Raw genomic sequence first — 17,912 nt, forward strand, 5'->3', positions numbered from 1 at the left:
AACAGGACAGTGTAGGATAATACACGAAACAATCTTTTCTAATATGCTCTCTATGGCCTATTTCAAGTATGAACTCTTCAACCTTTGGTCTAGCCCCATCCTGACTCCATATGACTTTCTCTCCAACCTCCCAATCTAGTAACGTTCTTCTCATTCTTGTTTACATACCACACTCATTCTTGCTTTATTTGATCATAACCTGCCACTTTCCCCAAGTGGTTCTCCCTCTGTCCTGCTGCCTTTCAATATAAATACCCCTCACATTCCCTGTCCACCATGTAGTACTCCCTAGGTCCTCAAGCCCCCATTAATCTTCGTAGGCAAGATTCTACAGAATTTACAAAGCTAGTATCATACAGTTTAGTCCTTAACTATTTTAGAATTGTGGCATATGTGTTAGTTTTTAATTTCTTGGCAGCTAAAGCTGAAGGCAGTTGTAGGACTGTTTTATACTTTATTGTAACTCCCCAGCACAACGTGGGCATTTAATAAAACCTCACTGTTGTCAGCAAAGAGAAAGTCCTGAACACATGTCTGGTGTCAATACATGTTTGTTAAACCTAAAAAATAAAAATTAAGAGATGAGGAAAGCAGTTTAATAACTTGCTGCTTTTAATCCATTTTGTTTATTCAACAAATATTTATCAAATATCTATTTTATATGCCAGGCCCCAGTAATACAAAGATAGCTATGACTTGGTTCCTGCCCCCAAAAAGCCTATTCTAATCTGTTAAAGAAGATTCATGACTAATTACAATACAGTGTGTTCTGTAAGGAAGACAGAGATGAGGAAACTTTAAGAATGGCTTCACAGGGAAAACGTTTTAATCAAATTTTGAAACATAAGTAGGTGATTACCCAGCAAACAGTAGGAGAAAGGACATTTGATCCTGGCAAAGGGCATACAGAACATACTAACATAGGGAAGTATGAGAAGTTCCATGAAGGTGTCAGAGAGCTTTGTGTAAGTGATTCGTAATATATGGTGATTTCAAGCTAAATTAATGGAGGCACTGATATAACTACAATAGTAAATGTCATCTCACCTTTTGAGGCATAGAGTTGAAATAGACATTCTCTAAAGATCTAAGGAATAAGTCAGTGATTCTACTTATTACTACTGTTACTTATTACTGAATGGAATGATGCTGTAATTAATGATTTATGAAACCAAGCATGTTTGTGTATGTGTATTCCGCAACTATTGAATGAAATTCAATATTGCTATAGTAGTAATGGCTAACAATGAGTACATATATGTCAAGTACCATGATAACTGATCTACGTGCTTCTCATTTAGTTGTAGAAACTGCTATGAGATAGATACTGCATTTTAGAAAAAACTAAAATTAAGTAGTTTACCCAACACTGCACAGCTAGTTAAGTGGTAGAGGTGGTATTTACATTTGTCTACCTGAATGTGAACTTTTCAACACCAATTTGATTGGTTAATAGTCTACTTTTCTTTCTTGGGGGTGAGGCAGCTGTGTAGGAAGGGTGACAGAAGCTGATGTTCCTTTTGGTTCTGGGCCCTTCTATGAGGTTGGTGCAGAAGTAGTTGCAATTTAAAAGATTAAAAATAATTGCGAAAACCACAATTACTTTTGCACCAACCTAATACATATACTCACCCAGGGACAGTTCTTTTTCTCTTAAAGTTCTACATTTTATTTTTTTAAATATTTATTAAGAATATTTTTTTCCATTCTTAAAATGATGCAGAAGAAAATCCAAATTACTAATAATGTTGCCTCACAGATAACCACATTACCCTTGGAGAATATATATTCAAGTAGCTATATGTGTATACGTATACTTTTAATATATGGAGATCTATAAAATCTGGAAATCACTTAAGTGCAAAAGTAAATAAAGAAAATGAGAATATGTTCTTTATAAATTTTTGTAAGACATTCTGAAGTAGAGTTAAAATGTTAAATCCCCCTTCATATTCAAATAACCCACCACTACTCTTAAATTTCACTTTCTACTCATACGTAGTTAATTACTAAGGGGACTCATTTTTTTGTGTGTTCACATATACATGTATATGTGTAGCAGATATCAATGGTAGAATCTTTGGGGGCATTTCAGACAGTTGCACCAATTGTATGCTGCGTAGATCTTCTGAACAAGCAGAAGGCCAGATGAGGAGACCTAGGACTTAGCCCCGTGGAGCTATTCCTGGGGTGGACTAATTGGGCAGCGGAAAGAAGCCCAGCCAGGCAGGTGAGAAAACAGATGCTCCAGAAGGCACAACATAATGGCCAAAAGGAAGTAGTCACTGGGCAGGAAGGAGGCAGCTAGTTCACAAGAGGTACTGTGTGCTGGCAGAGGGACGAGTGTGGGTAGAAAGGTAGGGAGTCACCATCAACAGGCACAGACGGTGGCAGTGAGTTGTATTTTCGTTGTTGTACTTTTACCCAGGCAGGATTGAAGTCACAAATCAGGAACTCTGAAACTGGAACATCAGATTTGAAAAGATGGCTTTTAGATGGAAAAACGTCAGGGCAACCCAGTTTTATGGGTTGGATTATAAGGTTACAAAGGAACTGCCACCAAGATTGACTTATTTTTTAGTTAGCTGAGTTTCTAAACTCGTCAGATGAAGAAATGAATAAAGCAGGGATCTTACTCTTAAGTAGTTTACGGTCTAGCGAAAGGGGCAAGCAGACATAAAGTGCACATCAAGTTAGAAGACAGATGTTATCGATAGGATAACAGGAAACTGGAGGGATGGGGGATGGTTTTATAATTTTACATAGGGTAGGCCTAGTTGAGGAGGTACCATTTGAGGGAGAGACTTGAAGGAAGTGAGGGAGTGAACCAAATGGGCATCTTATTTGGGGGAAGAGCATTCCACGTGAAGGAAACAGCCAGTGTAAAAGGCCTGAGGTAGGCATGTAAAACAACTGCTGAAGAGAGAGAACAACGTGTTGAGAGAAATTAGTGAAATGATTACATAGTGTTGTTTTGCCAAATACATTGTACAATTTTCAGTTTGATACTATAGGAGTTGTTTTCAAAGTCCAGAAATCTCACCTTAGCATATTTAATTATTCATTACTTAACTGAAGGTATTTCATTATAGTGACAGGCCAAATAGTGCAAACATTGAGAGAGAAAGTAACATGGAGAAAGACAGCTGAAGACACTGTTTGGATAAATCAAATCATGGGTGTATTTTTAATCTGTTAACATTTCTTAAACTGTTATATTTATTGAACCCTTATGTCTGCTCTTGAATTTGAGACTTAACATTAAATAAAGCAGAGTCTTGAGTATTCCTAATGAGCATAGAGAAAAGTTTCATAAGGGTAATTCTAAACTTATAATCTTTATCTAAATTACGTAGTTAAAAATGACACTTAGAATGGCAACTTTTATGTAATCAAATTATCTATACAGCTTTTTTGATTAGAAGTGGATTTGACCATTTTTCCCTGGGCTTACTAATTGTCATTTCTTTTGTATATTACCAGTGTATGTCTTTGCTCATTTTATTCAGGTATATTTTTGCTTTTTAGTCTGTATCTATATAATTGATAGGGAGTATAATGTCATACCTTTTTTTCTTAAGGCTTTTAAAGAAGCAGTTTTTTCACCGGGCCCTAAAAGTAATGAAAATGAAGTATGATAAAGACATAAAAAAAGAAAAAGAGAAAGGAAAAGCTGAAAGTGGAAAAGAAGAAGATAAAAAGAGCAAGAAAGAAAATCTAAAGGATGAAAAGATAAAAAAGGAAAAAGAAAAAAAAAAAGATGGTGAAAAGGAAGAATCCAAAAAGGTGATTTCAATTTAGATTAAAAATCAAAAATCATTATGTGCACATGATTAATACTGGCATATGAGCACATTTGAAATATGCAACAACCACTTAAGATAACCATTTTAGGGTTCTTACAAATACCATGGTTGAGAATTTTGATTTCTGTGTCTCAAATACTGAATTTTTAAAAATTATTATTATATGATGTCATATTGCTTTTTGCTTGTTTGTAAGTATTTTTTCCTTCCATTCAACTTGTGTTTTAATAGGAGGAAACTCCAGGAACTCCCAAAAAGAAGGAAACTAAGAAAAAATTCAAGCTTGAGCCGCATGATGATCAAGTTTTTCTGGATGGAAATGAGGTAAGAGTATCTAGCTTATAAGTAGAAATCCAGTTTTTTTTTAAGAATTTGATGCCTTCACTAAGAAAAGAAGTAATTTAGATAAAATAATCGTGCAGATATAAAATCTCTTTAAACATCAATAATTGCTCTGAATTTAGATTTATAAAAAAAATTTTTTAAAAATCAGAATTAGGTTCAGCTGTGTATGAGTGGTATAGGAAACCTGAAATAACCGTGGCTTAAAACACAGTAGCTGCTTGTTTCTGTCCCCTCGATGAAAGCTGAGGGTAAGCAGTACCGATATGGCAGCTACGTGGGGGATCCGAGCGCTTCCTCCTGTGTGAGGGTCTTACTAGTACATGGCTGCCAACCTTGTATCTGCATCCAAAGGAGGGAAGGAGACGGAAGGACAAGCCTGCTCTTTAAGGACACTTTCCGGGAAGCTGGCAGTTCCATTTCTGCTTGGATTCCAGGACCTAGACGCGTGATCATGCCTACCTGCAGTAAAATCTTAGAAATGTGTGTTTTATATTGGGTGCTCATTTGCCGAGCCAAATGCAGGATTTCCGTTACTGTCACAGAAAACAGAGCAGAATGGTTAATGGAGAACATCTCCTGGTTTCTGCCTCTTGTATCGTCAGACATACTGCGTTAAGGGCGTTAAATGTTTAACATTTCTTGATGCTTAACTCAAGGAGATAGTCTGTATTTGTTTTTGTAATGGGAGATTTGTGTGGTGGAAGCCTTCCATGAAGACTGCTTGAGTTAGTCATTTAACAAATACAAAAACCTTAGTTATGTACTAGCCATTGAATTGTTGTGAACTTCAAGATATATCTCTTCTTGCTCTACCTAATACAAAAGTAATATATATAAAATAGTGGTTCCAGGAGCTTTGAAGTTCTGGGGAAGCTTTTCAGAAAACATGTGCCCTAGTCTTAACCACATAAACACCAACATTGGCTATATGCCATGACATTTTTATACACGCTACCGTGTTTCCTGGAAAATAAGACCTAGCTAGACAATCAGCTCTAATGCGTCTTCTGGAGCAAAAATTAATGTAAGACCCAGTATTATATTACATTATATCACATCACGTCTCATCACATCAAGCTGGTCTTATATTAATTTTTGCTCCAAAAGACGCATTAGAGCTGATTGTCTGGCTAGGTCTTATTTTGGGGAAACACGGTAGGAATAGCATAGTAAATAAGATAAAATCCTGTTCTTAGAAGCTCTCATAGTCTAGAAAACAGAAACTTGAAAAAATGGTACTATGTTGTAGTGCGGTAGATGTGAGAACACCAGTAAGGGATAGTGGATTTATTCAAAGGACTAGGAGGTTCTGGAGATGCTGAGCACTTGAGCTGAGTCTTGAAGAATTATTAGCAGATTGCCAGGTGCACGGGGAAGGAGTTATAGATCTATTAGGCAAAGGAAGCAGCCTGAGCAAAACCATGGGTGCTTGCGTTCCTGCAGAGGCTAGATTTTATTCTGCAGAAAGAAGCATGCTTTCAAACTTTCAAAGGTGGGAAATGTCTTTAAAAACTTGTTTTTTTAGAATACTAACTGGCAGAAGTGATTTCTGTGGCTCTGATTTCAAAGGGAAATGTGCAGATTTAAAAAAAAAAAAAAAGAAGAATGGAACCCCTGATGTTAAAAGTAGAACCAAATAAAAAAGACAATAATAAAGAGTTCTGGTCAAAATAGAACCAGCAAATGGAAGAGTACTGTTATTTATAGAAACTAAGAGATAAAACTAGGAGTTCTGTGGATGTTGATTAAGCAGAGTTATGATTGTTCTGAAGTCAATTTCTGTTGTATAAAGTATAATAAATTAAGCTTTAAAGCAGTAATTCCCAGCTTATTGGATACAGACCCTCCAGAGGGAAGTAGGCAATGAAATTATTGTAGAGTCATAGAATCTTTATGGTCACTAAGCATGATCTTTAATAATGGTTCTTTGCATCTCATTGGTGAGAGATAACAGGGTGTGGCTGAGAGCTGCTGGATTTATAGTAGGTCCTGCCTGGAATCTATCTTAACTGTGCTCTCAGCCCAAACTGGTTCTTCTGCCAGTGTACATCATTACATCAGGACAAAAAGATTGTGCAATTGCTGGTCTTCAGGTTGTATAAGAAATGGTTTGGATACATGAACAAATTGTTAAAAGCATGTAAGTACACAAATTTATTTAAGTGCATTACAGAATTTATAGTTTTTTAAACAATTTTCTAACTGGATACCAAAAGAAACACTACTACTGAAGAAAAGGTCTTTGGAATTGTTTACCTTAAAAAGCAGTTCTTATAGGTCAAGAAATTGGAAGTTACTTTTGTAGAGGATCTAAAATAGAGACTTAAGCTTAACTTTCTAATGTGACCTTAGAATTTAAAGCACTGTGGTTTCTTGATTCTTCTAGGTATTCGTGTGGATCTATGACCCAGTTCACTTTAAAACCTTTGTCATGGGATTAATTCTTGGTAAGTACAGTGTCTAAAATTTAGAAAGGAAAATAAAATGCAAAAGTCATACTGAAAAATATTTAGCATAAAATAGTTATTTGTAAAAAGTATACTTTAAAATCAGAAGATAAATGGTAAAATGAGGAAAATATTTGCAACACATTAAAGCAAAGACATTTAAGAGATTAACATCCTGGTAGAAAATGGTAACAGTAGCTCAGATAAAGAAATACGGTGACCAATAATCATGAATGCCACTTAATCACGTTTATAATAAATACAAATTAAAGCAACAGTGATTAAGAGGATTACAGTTGATAGTACCTAGTCTTAGTGAAGGTCCAGCACTTGGGAAAAGTCAATACTCTCCAACAACTGATGGCATAGCCATTGTTTTCGTTTGTACAGAGGGCAGTTTGGCAATATCTTTCAAATTTTAAATGTATATACACTGACCCAGCTATTGTACTTCTAAGAATTTATCCCATGGCTGTCTTTAATACAGTTGCACTAAGTATCTATTCAAAAGGGTACATTGATACATACTAATGCAAATCCCTCAGATTATATTTAGTAGGAGAGTAATTAGCAAATATCTTTCAAATTTTAAATGCCTAACAATGAACTAACAATTATACCTCAAAGTATTTATCCTGTGTTGTAATCACAATTGCACAACATGTATTTGTTGCACTATTGTCTGTAATAGGATAAAACTGGAAACAATTCAAGTCCCTCAAAAGGAGAATGGTGAAATAAATTACAGTACCATACAGCTTTTAAAGAATTAAGCACTAATGGAAAGAAATCTAAAATAGAATAAATGGGGGGGGGGGGAAGAGTAAGAATAGTATAAGCTCATTTATGTAGGAAAAAAATTCTATGTAGCTAATTTTAATTATATGTAGGCAGTCTCTGGGAGAACAAATAAGAAACAGTACTGATTAACCTGGGGAGTGGAGTAAGAAGTTTTGTTTGTTTGTTTTTTTACCATGGGTGTGTGTTATTAAGAATGGGGGCTGTGGGTTGGGGGAGAGAGAATGATTTAACAAATAGCAGTTAAACAAAAAAGCTTGATCATAGGATCCCATTCAAAATAATTTTTAACAGTTGAAACTCAAACCATTACGATCTTGAGAGTGTAATGCTGAGCGAAATAAGTCAGACAGAAAAAGCAGAGAACCATGTGATTTCACTGATATGTGGTATATAAACCAAAAGCAACAAAAGAACAAGACAAACAAATGAGAAACAGAAACTCACAGACACAGACAATGGTTTGGTGGTTGCCAGAGGGTAAGGGGGGAGGGGGGGTGGGAGATGAGGGTAAGGGGGATCGAATATATGGTGATAGAAGGAGAACTGACTCTGGGTGATGAACACACAATGGGATTTATAGATGATGTAATACAGAATTGTACACCTGAAATCTATGTAATTTTACTAACAATTGTCACCCCAATAAACTTAATTAAAAAAAAAAAAAAAGAAAAAAAGAAACTCAAACCATTACAACCCAAACAGCTAATAGCTATTGATCACTTACTATGTACTAGTCACTTTGCTAAGTATTTTATATGTATTGTTTCATTTCATCCTTGCAAAAACTTTTAAAAAATAGGAACAGGCACATATTAAATATAAAGTAAACTAGTCTCAAAGGAGTTAAATAACTTGCCCAGGGTTTCTTAGCTTATAAATAATATAGCTAGTATTTGAATCTTGATCTCTTTTGCTCTAAAGACCTGAAACCAGACTTCTAATTTCTTATGATTGTTCCATGTGGTCCCACACTGTACTTAGAAAAAAGCTGGAGATGCTTGTATACAGTTTCCCTAACTACCAAAAACTATCTGTATCAGAATCACCTGGTGACCTTTTTAAATGTGTAGATCTCAGATCTCTACCCCAGAATCAGAATCTCTGATTCATTGAAATCACTTTTTGGTTAGTTTTGTTGTTAGATTTTGTTTCTTTAAGCTCCCCTATTCAGTAGACAGATATCTTATAGTAGAAAATAAAGTAGACAGCAATACCATGTTTCCCCAAAAATAAGACCTAGCCAGACCATCAGCTCTAATGCGTCTTTTGGAGTAAAAATTAATATAAGACCCGGTTTTATTTTAATATAGTATAAGACCGGGTCTTATATTAATTTTTGCTGCAAAAGACACATTAGAGCTGATGGTCCGGCTAGGTCTTATTTTCGGGGAAACACGGTAGGTCATTTAAGGAGCTAACAATTTCCTGTTTTTTAACAGCACTTTTTATGTAATTTATACTAAAAAAATCCTAACCTAATTTAAGAACAGTAGTTAAGATGTTAAGTTGAACTATGTGAAATGGCTAATAATTGACCATTTTTTATTTATAAAAATGGCCACTTTAGGATGGACCTAGAGAACATGATGCTAAATGAAATAAGTCAGATGGAGAAAAACAAATACCATATGATCTCACTTATATGTGGAATCTAAAGAACTGAATAAATGAGCAAACTAATCAGAAACAGTGTAAGAGATATAGAGAGAAAACTGAGGGTTGCTAGATGGGATGGGGGTGGGGATGAGGGAGAAGGTGAGGGGATTAGAAAGCACAATTGGTAACCATAATATTGCCACTAGAATACGAAAGACAGCTTGGGGAATATAATCAATAGTACTGTAAAGATTTTGTAGGGTATCAGATGGGCACATGTCTCATCAGGGAGACCACTTCATGGATGGTGTAGATGCCTGACCACTGCACTGTACACCTGAAGCTGAAACTGAATAATGATGAATGTCAGCTATAATTATATATATATTGTCAGGATATGAAGTACAGCATAGGGAATAGAGTCAATGGAATTGTAACAGCTATGTACGATGTCAGAGGGGTAATAGATTGGAGCGGGGGGTGGGGGTTATCACTTTGTGAGGGGTGTAAATGTCTAACTATTACATTATTTTGTACACCTGAAACTAATATAAAAAATGGCAATTTTATATATTTCAGTGTATTTATGTTTCAATTTTTCCCCCTTAGAATATATTCACTGTGATGCAACCAAGCCAGTTAAAATCTAAATTACCTGTATAACTTTGTTATTTCCTGTTCCAGTGATTGCAGTGATAGCAGCCACCCTCTTTCCTCTTTGGCCAGCTGAGATGAGAGTAGGCGTTTATTACCTCAGTGTGGGTGCAGGCTGTTTTGTAGCCAGCATTCTTCTCCTTGCTGTTGGTAAGTATTATCAGTAGTAAAAATGACTTCAGTAAGATAGATATTGCGCGTTTTGGACTGTAATCTGGAGCTTCAGTAAAGCTTACTAGCAAACTTAATGCAGGCAAATCAAGAAGTATATGGACCTACTTTTTGGGTCACATCCCAAAACTGACTCAGGCTTGAAGTAGTACATGTGTTTGATTTTATTTGGTCTATTCTGAAGAAAAGGGATTTAATATGACTTAATCTATATACACATTGATATGCTTTAAAATTTAGCTACCACAAAGACATTAATATTTTTACAGTGGTTGATTGTTTATTAGATGTATTTTGAATAAAACATTTTTCTATTTTGACATAAGGCAAATGAAGCTTATATTAAATATTTAAATTTTATGGATGTATTTAATAAATGATTCTAAACAATTAATTTGCCATGGGGAAAAATCAGTTTGCACCCGTGTACCAAAACAAATTCTAGATGCATTAGGAATTTTAAAAAATCAAACAAGAAAACATAAGTAAATTTTTTGTGTGTGTGCATCTCTGGATGATTGGTGTCTTTTGTAGTTAAAAGTAAAACAATATCAGGGTGACCAGTTAGTTAGCTCAGTTGGGTAGAGCAACGGTGCTGGTAACACTAAGGTTGCTGGTTTGATCCCCCATGGGCCACTGTGAGCTGCGCCCTCCTTAAAAAAATAAAAATTAAAATAAAAACAAAAATAAAATAATATAAAAATAACCCAGTTCAAAAGAGGAAATTAAAAGACAAGTGATTAATAAATACATGAAAAATGCTCATCACTAATAATCAGTAAAATTAAGATAATAAGGTAGTTTTTACCTGTTTAATTAGAAAGATTTTTTTGAAATGAAGGGTTTGATTAGAAGGAAATGCACCGAAATATAAATTTGCTGGTACTTATGAATGATTTTAATATTCTTTTCACTTGTCTGTATTTTTTCATAATGAGCATATTACCATGAAAAAAAACAACAAATATTATTTTACTTAAAATCCTAGTTTTTGAAGTTTTCCTATATGGGGTGGACAAGTCTAATATAATTTTTCTCAGCTTATCTAAAACTGTCTGGTAACTTTTTTACTTACATATAATTCCTAGCCGTCTACAATTTATGTTGGTATATGGTACTGAGTTCTAATTATTTTCCCTAAATGACAAATCAACTTTTACACCAAGACACATAGGCATACTTCCGTATAAAAATTAAAAACAATGCCCACATTATTGACCTAATACCTATTGTTAGAGGACATAATTTGACCAAGATTATCTGAAATGGTTGCATGATTTTCTGGGGTTCTGTGATATAAATAGATTCTTATGTTTATAAAGTCTTACTCCTATAGTCCTAAGCAATTTCCCTCTGCACATCCCTTCGTCCTGGACATCAAAGTGTGCCCTGAGCTGGTGCCACCATCCATGGGCCCAGATCTCATCTAGTGTTTTCATTCAGTTCATCACGTTTATGTGCCTCCTTTTTTCTCTTTGACCTCTGACTCTGTGTGAAGCCTTTCCACCCACCTTTCAATTTTTCCTTCCTCTAGCTTAGTTACTTTGAGAAAATCCTCTGATGCTTCTGCATGTAATACAGCACATTTGTAGGCCAAGAAATAAAATCTAAGACTATAAAGCCCATAACCAGTGTAGTATATCAAGAATGAGAAACCATAAACTTTGATCTGACATTAGATATAATCAAACTGGTGTCTTCTGGCTCTCAAATCCTTGAAATTTTAGAAGCTCTTTGAAAAATTTCAGCAAAGATTTAACTCCACTGAATAGAATTAACCCACTTGCTTATCTTCTACTTAAAGCAGTATTCACAATAATTTATGGTAATTATATTATTTTGCTCTTTAAAATACTGCTTCTTCAGTTGTGTTTTCTGTAATTTTTCATTTTAAATATACTGTAGATTTAAATAGCATTGACCATTAAATCTTGTGAATTAAACCAGAAAACAAACCCAACATTTTGGTGTTTTGTTAGAAAATGCAACTCCAAATATTCTTTCAAATAGTATTAACCTGTAGCTCACTTATAAATTGAATATTTATTTTATGTTATCCTATAGAGTATTATATATTGGTCACAATTATATTTGGTACTATTTTGAATATGTATTGTTAATATTGCCATATAAAATAAGACCTTCGGCAATTTTCTAAATGTATCACTTTTTAGTATAGAGATAGTGTGACAGTACACGTCACAGTGGTTTTCCCTTGATTCTTCCCCTTTTGCCCTGGTAATCTAATGCCACATAGAGAAAAACTGTAAAACATGTTAGGATTCTGCTACATTCACTTTATACTTGTATATGGTGAGAATTTAGGTTTTATTTGCACCATTTCTGTATTGCTTTTTCTTGGATTTGAGGCAAGATTTATACTACCGTGTGTCCCTGAAAATAAGACAGCTGGACCATCAACTCTTATGTGTCTTTTGGAGCAAAAATTAATATAAAACCCGGCCTTATTTTACTATAATATAAGACTGGGTATAATATAATATAATATAATATAATATAATATAATATAATATAATATAATATAATATAATATAATATAAATCAGGTCTTATATTAATTTTTGCTCCAAAAGGAACATTAGAGCTGATTGTCCAGGTTGGTCTTATTTTGGGGGAAACACGGTACAAACCATCTGTCTTATAACCTCTATGCCTATCATAACATCATAATTATATTTGGAGAAAAAAATGTGCAGCTCCTTAAAAGACGTTTATTATTTTTTTACTAGTGGAATTTATTTTTAAATCATAATTTCAAACATATTTGCTTTTTCTGCTTGTATCACAAGATACTGATATGTACAAAATCATTTCTATTTTGTGAAAATAGAAATTACTACCTTATAAAAGTCAAAGCAGCTAAAACTGTTTCCTTTTATTCATCTAAAGCAAAATAACGGTACAAGCATAGATGAGCTGCTTTTAGGCCTTATGTGAAAACAGTGATATTGTAAAGAAAACAAAAACAAAAACCTGTCATAATTGACTAGTCCATAAATTCACACAATCATGACCTTTAATAAAAAACAGGAAAATCACCCAGCTCTATATAATTGGTAAATTAAGAGAAAACTGTATGAAATATTGGGTTTGTGTTTGTGATAACTCATGATAGACTTTAAAATTCTCTAATTCTTGCTTTAACCACAGTTTTGTCATACATTGCTCTAAAAGAGTAACCTCAAAACCTGTTTGTTTAAGTGACCTGGATTTTCATTGTATTGTTTCCTATTATTGGGAGAGAGTCCTTAAATAAGCAGAAATTATATAATTACCTAATTTTTTAAAAATTATAACTTTTAGGAAAATGTTCTTTTATTGTTCAAAAGTGTTTTTACTTAGGAGGCTTATCTTTTAGGCAGAGTAGGCACATACTGTGGACCCACGGAAATGTTTTCATTTCTTTTAAAATCAGAAGTAATAATATGTGTATATGTATATAGTAATGAACCTATGCAGGATTATATTTGGATTTGTACCAATGTGGTTATAAAGGCATATTTTTTAATATTTTTATGGCAAAATTGCCTTACAAAGGCTAAAGTGCTTAGCGTCTAGGAAAATTATGCAGCCCTGATTTTTCCTTCTTAAAAGCTTCTTAAGATACCTTTATCCCATATTCACATTATTTCCTTTTTCTTATACAATGATCTCGTGCATAATTAAATGTCTAGTTGATGGCTATGCTTATTGAACAATAACAGCAGGTACATAAATCATAAGTGTACATCCATGAAATAGCACCCCGTTGAAAGAAAACATAAAAGTAATTCTTTCAGGGGCATAGTAGCATTATGCCCTCAAGTTCAGAGTAGAAGGCTCTGTGCCTAGAATACTGTGATAGCTGCTAAACTAATCAGGATTTAATTGTTTAATTTAATTTAAAGTACATGTAATGTGCAAATAGTAACACTCTGAATGTCTTCCAGTTTTTTATTAACAAATACTCCCTACTGTCAGAGTCAGTGCTTGAATTATTCAATTAGAGAAATATTTGTCTCCTACAGCTCGTTGCATTCTATTTCTCATCATTTGGCTCATAACTGGAGGAAGGCACCACTTTTGGTTCTTGCCAAATCTGACTGCTGATGTGGGCTTCATTGACTCGTTCAGGCCTCTGTACACACATGAATATAAAGGACCAAAAGCAGACTTAAAGAAAGATGAGAAATCTGAAACCAAAAAGCAGCAGAAGTCCGACAGTGAGGAAAAGTCAGACAGTGAGAAAAAGGAAGATGAGGAGGGAAAAGCAAGACCAGGAAACCATGGACCAGAAGGCTCAGGTGGAGAACGGCATTCTGACACAGACAGTGACAGGAGGGAAGATGACCGATCCCAGCACAGTAGTGGAAATGGGAATGACTTTGAAATGATCACAAAAGAGGAGCTGGAACAACAAACAGATGGAGATTGTGAAGAGGAGGAAGAAGACGATGATGGAGAAACATCTAAACCTTCACATGAAAAATCATAACCTACCTAACTTTGGGACTAAATACGTGTAAGAGGTTGGATTTTCTATGTTGGCTGATCGTCATATGTACACGTGACATTTGTAGCATTCTTTAAATCCACTTACTGAAATGTATTTGACATCTAAGCAATTGTATTCAATCCTTCATTTTATAGAACACTTATTGGTACAGTCAAAAGCCATTTATCAGTTTTATCTATTTGATAAATTTATAGTAAGTAGGTTTCATTAATTTTGATAGTTATCAAAGATGCACTTTCCACAATGACATTTAGATTAATGGCATTTTTGATAATTGTATGGCTTTTTACTGTTAGACTAATCAAAATAACTAAAAGGGATAAAAAAGAAACACCAACATTTCAGATTATGCATAGTTATATAGCCATTTCACAGTTGCTTTGAGATGAAATGCTTAAACTCATTGTTCTTGATAGTTAACATTTTGTTGATTACAAAATTATACCAGGAAATTTCTAAGAATCTGACTTAGCAGGGTTCAAAAAGCATTTTGTGGAAACAAGCCAACTAGTAATAATGCAACAATACTTTTAGTTTAGCTACAAATTCTCCTTTTCCAACTTAGGAAATCCAAACTGGTTTGTGCATCTGCTTCCGAGAAAGATGGTCGTCTCCAACAGAGAGGCCGAGCCGCATTGGCGGGAAGGTGATGGCTTTTTCTCCCATTTCCTTGTCGTAAAGTAATGTATTCTGTACATAATTTACAAATAAACATTTTATTTTAATTGTTACTTATTATTTAGACATTTTCTTAACACTTAAATTTGTAAAATTAAGACCATTTAAGGGTGTGTTTTTAAAGAAATGGGAGTTCCAATAACCCACACGACATCTGTGATCTTTCTACAGCAGCTTCAGTTTGTGCCAACATTCCATGTATTTGAACATGAGTTAAAACCATCCTTATTAAATAAGAGCATACTTAAAGTAGTGTTTGTATGCCTTAATGTTCATTTTGATTTATCTTAAATCTCTACATTCAGAAATGGGGTACTGTATTATCAGACCAGGAGGCACTGCTATGAAAGATAATTTACTGTTCTAAAATACCAATTTAAAATAAAGAACATAAAAGAAAACATAAGAAAACCATTGGACTCTAACTGCTTTGAACTAGTTTTGCAGTTTGATTTTATGTCTTGAATACCTTAGTTATAAATCTTTTGGAAAAATCTTGCATTTACTTATGAGCGTAATCATTCCTTGGAGTTATACTCTTGTAAACTGATAATGAACATTAAATTATTTTCCTTCAGTCACAGTGAGAGCATTTTGCTTTGTAGTTGAAATAGTCAGTGTGTGTAGGCCTTTATTTTTCTTTAGGCTGTTTCCCATCTAAGTGTGTGACTACAGATGTTAATTTTTTTAAAATTGTGAAAACAGTACACTTTCTGACACATTTTATTAAACATAGCTTGATTGCTTCTTTATAGTAGTCCTTGTAAGTGAACAGAAATGTGGCTATTTGATGTTAATGCAACTCTGTCAAGGCTGCAGTCAATCATTTTAAAAGTTTTCTCCTAGCAAAAATGTTCACTGATTGAAGTGCCTGGGTGTTTTCCCCTCGTGTTTCAGAGCTCTCCTGTATTATTTCCACAATAAGGGATGCATAATTACAGCTTCTGAACTTCTTGATCACCAGTAGCATTAATACCTATTTTTGGATATGGTAATGGTACCAAAAGTGTTTCTCAGAAATAAAAATGATTGAACCTTTACTACTATGATAATACCCAGGCACTCCATGTTTATCCTAAAGCTCTTTATAGTATATGTGCTATGTCTCGTCTTAAAGACATTGGAGCATGGTGGGAAAGTCAGCTTCTTATGGATGTTTGTGGATTCACCAAATGTTAGTGCAAATTTTTATAAATATCTGGTGGTCCCTGGGGGAAAATGTCATTCTTACTATGGTTAGAAAGTGAGTTAGAAATTTCAGCTCTGTGTCTTACTATTCAAGGTTGTGTTCTTTAAACATGAAAACCAAAAGGCTGCCACTGTTATAGTCCTCAGAATAGATGGCTGTCTTTGTTGGCTAACATGAAATATTCTTATGCCAGAGCACGGAGAATTGTTTACATTAGTCAGTGGAATGGTGATTTTTTTTTTTTTTTAAAGAACTTCAGATTTGCTGTGCTACTGGAAGTAGGAGCTTGAAGATTTTGGGTAATGTCTGATTTATTGTGGAGTGAATACAAATAGGCCTAATTCAGCAGCACTGAATTAACCAACTGAGTCCAGATAATAAGAATAATGCATTTGTGATTGTTCTTATAAAGTCAATGTATTAAATAGATTGTTTTTTCTTTTCCCTCCACTGATTTGATTTTCACACTATATGGCCTTCTAGACAATTTTCATTGAAATAATTTGGATTTAGTAAAGTACTAATCAGAAAGTAATAAATTTTAATATATCACATTGAAACTATGCAGTGGTGATGGGTTTTAATGTTTTCCCCTTTCTGGTTTTACATTATGGGTACCAATTAGCTGCCAACCATAGAAAAATCATCTTGTCTTTTGTTCATTGAGTTGTTTTTTTTTTGTTTTTGAATCTTTATTAGGAACTGGAAAACAAGTACAGTTGACTGTCATTATTCGTGGTAGTTAGATTCTATAAAGTCACCACCAAAATGGAATTAACAAATATTTCCCCAGGCTCTTGTTCCATGAGCCTCTGGTCACATTCATCGATATATTAAAAAATATATAAAACTTCTTTGAGGTGTCTTCTTGTGATTTACTAACATTGAACTCATGGCCAATAGCACTATGACTTCATGCCTAAATGAAGCTGATCTAACACATGTATTTTCTCCAGAAGGCATGTCACAGCCTTCTTTTATTTAAGAACACTCAACAGCACTTCAGCACTACCTTTGGTGGCCATTTTAAACCGCGAAATCATTAAAAGAAAAAACCACACATATAGACACAAGAATGTAAGAAACGCATAAGTAGAGCAAAGGACACTTGTTAACAATATGAGAGCTGAAACAAGAAAGCATCATGTCACCTTGTCAATCTCAACTGGAGACATATGCATTGGGCAAGTCAAATTTTTCACCCCTCTATGCATAACCATGAAAGCACCACAAAACATTTAGAGTAGGCAAATTTGCAAATATGGAATCCACGAATAATGAGGATCGACTGTGCTTAACTATATTATAAAGCTGTGACATATATCTGCCTGATCTACAGAACAGAAGTTACTGCTGAATCGTGCTCTAGTATTTCCATAACATTTTAAATATCCACTCTGAAAGTAAATACTTAGTTCCTAATTGTGTGTAGTAAATAGATCGCTTTTACTCTTTGTTTCAGTAATATTTCAGTTCTTTATTCATTCATTAATACTGAGCACTTACTGTGTGCCAAAATTTTACTAGCACAACCATGAATAAAAAAAATAGAGTTCTGCTCTCTTGGACCATCCAATAGTGTGATAAGTGCTATGGTCGGGATTTGCCAGATGTGCTAGATCGCTCTAGCTCTCCAGCGCCACTCTGCTCTCGGCCCCATGAGGCTGACGAATGGACCACAGCAGTGGGCTCCTTTGCCCCCTGACT

General features: G+C 34.3%; 1 protein-coding gene across 2 annotated transcripts in view; it reads left to right on the forward strand.

Moving 5' to 3' along the window:
* Window positions 1–17,059, forward strand: part of SEC62 (SEC62 preprotein translocation factor) — a 30,188-nt gene extending 13,129 nt beyond the window's left edge. The window contains exons 4-9 of one of the 2 annotated variants that reach the window (XM_019735467.3): window positions 3,582–3,786; window positions 4,038–4,130; window positions 6,538–6,598; window positions 9,683–9,802; window positions 13,851–14,344; window positions 14,904–17,059. In XM_019735467.3, coding sequence (XP_019591026.1) covers window positions 3,582–3,786; window positions 4,038–4,130; window positions 6,538–6,598; window positions 9,683–9,802; window positions 13,851–14,317 — 946 coding nt within the window. In that variant the 3' untranslated portion in view covers window positions 14,318–14,344; window positions 14,904–17,059. Of the gene's footprint in view, window positions 1–3,581; window positions 3,787–4,037; window positions 4,131–6,537; window positions 6,599–9,682; window positions 9,803–13,850 lie in introns of both variants that reach the window. The other variant, XM_019735475.3, reaches the window with a different exon arrangement.
* The last annotated feature ends 853 nt before the right edge of the window (window positions 17,060–17,912 follow it).

The sequence above is a fragment of the Rhinolophus sinicus genome, chromosome 17, assembly GCF_057876585.1.
Source record: "Rhinolophus sinicus isolate RSI-liver-muscle chromosome 17, RSI-T2T, whole genome shotgun sequence".
NCBI lineage: Eukaryota > Metazoa > Chordata > Mammalia > Chiroptera > Rhinolophidae > Rhinolophus > Rhinolophus sinicus.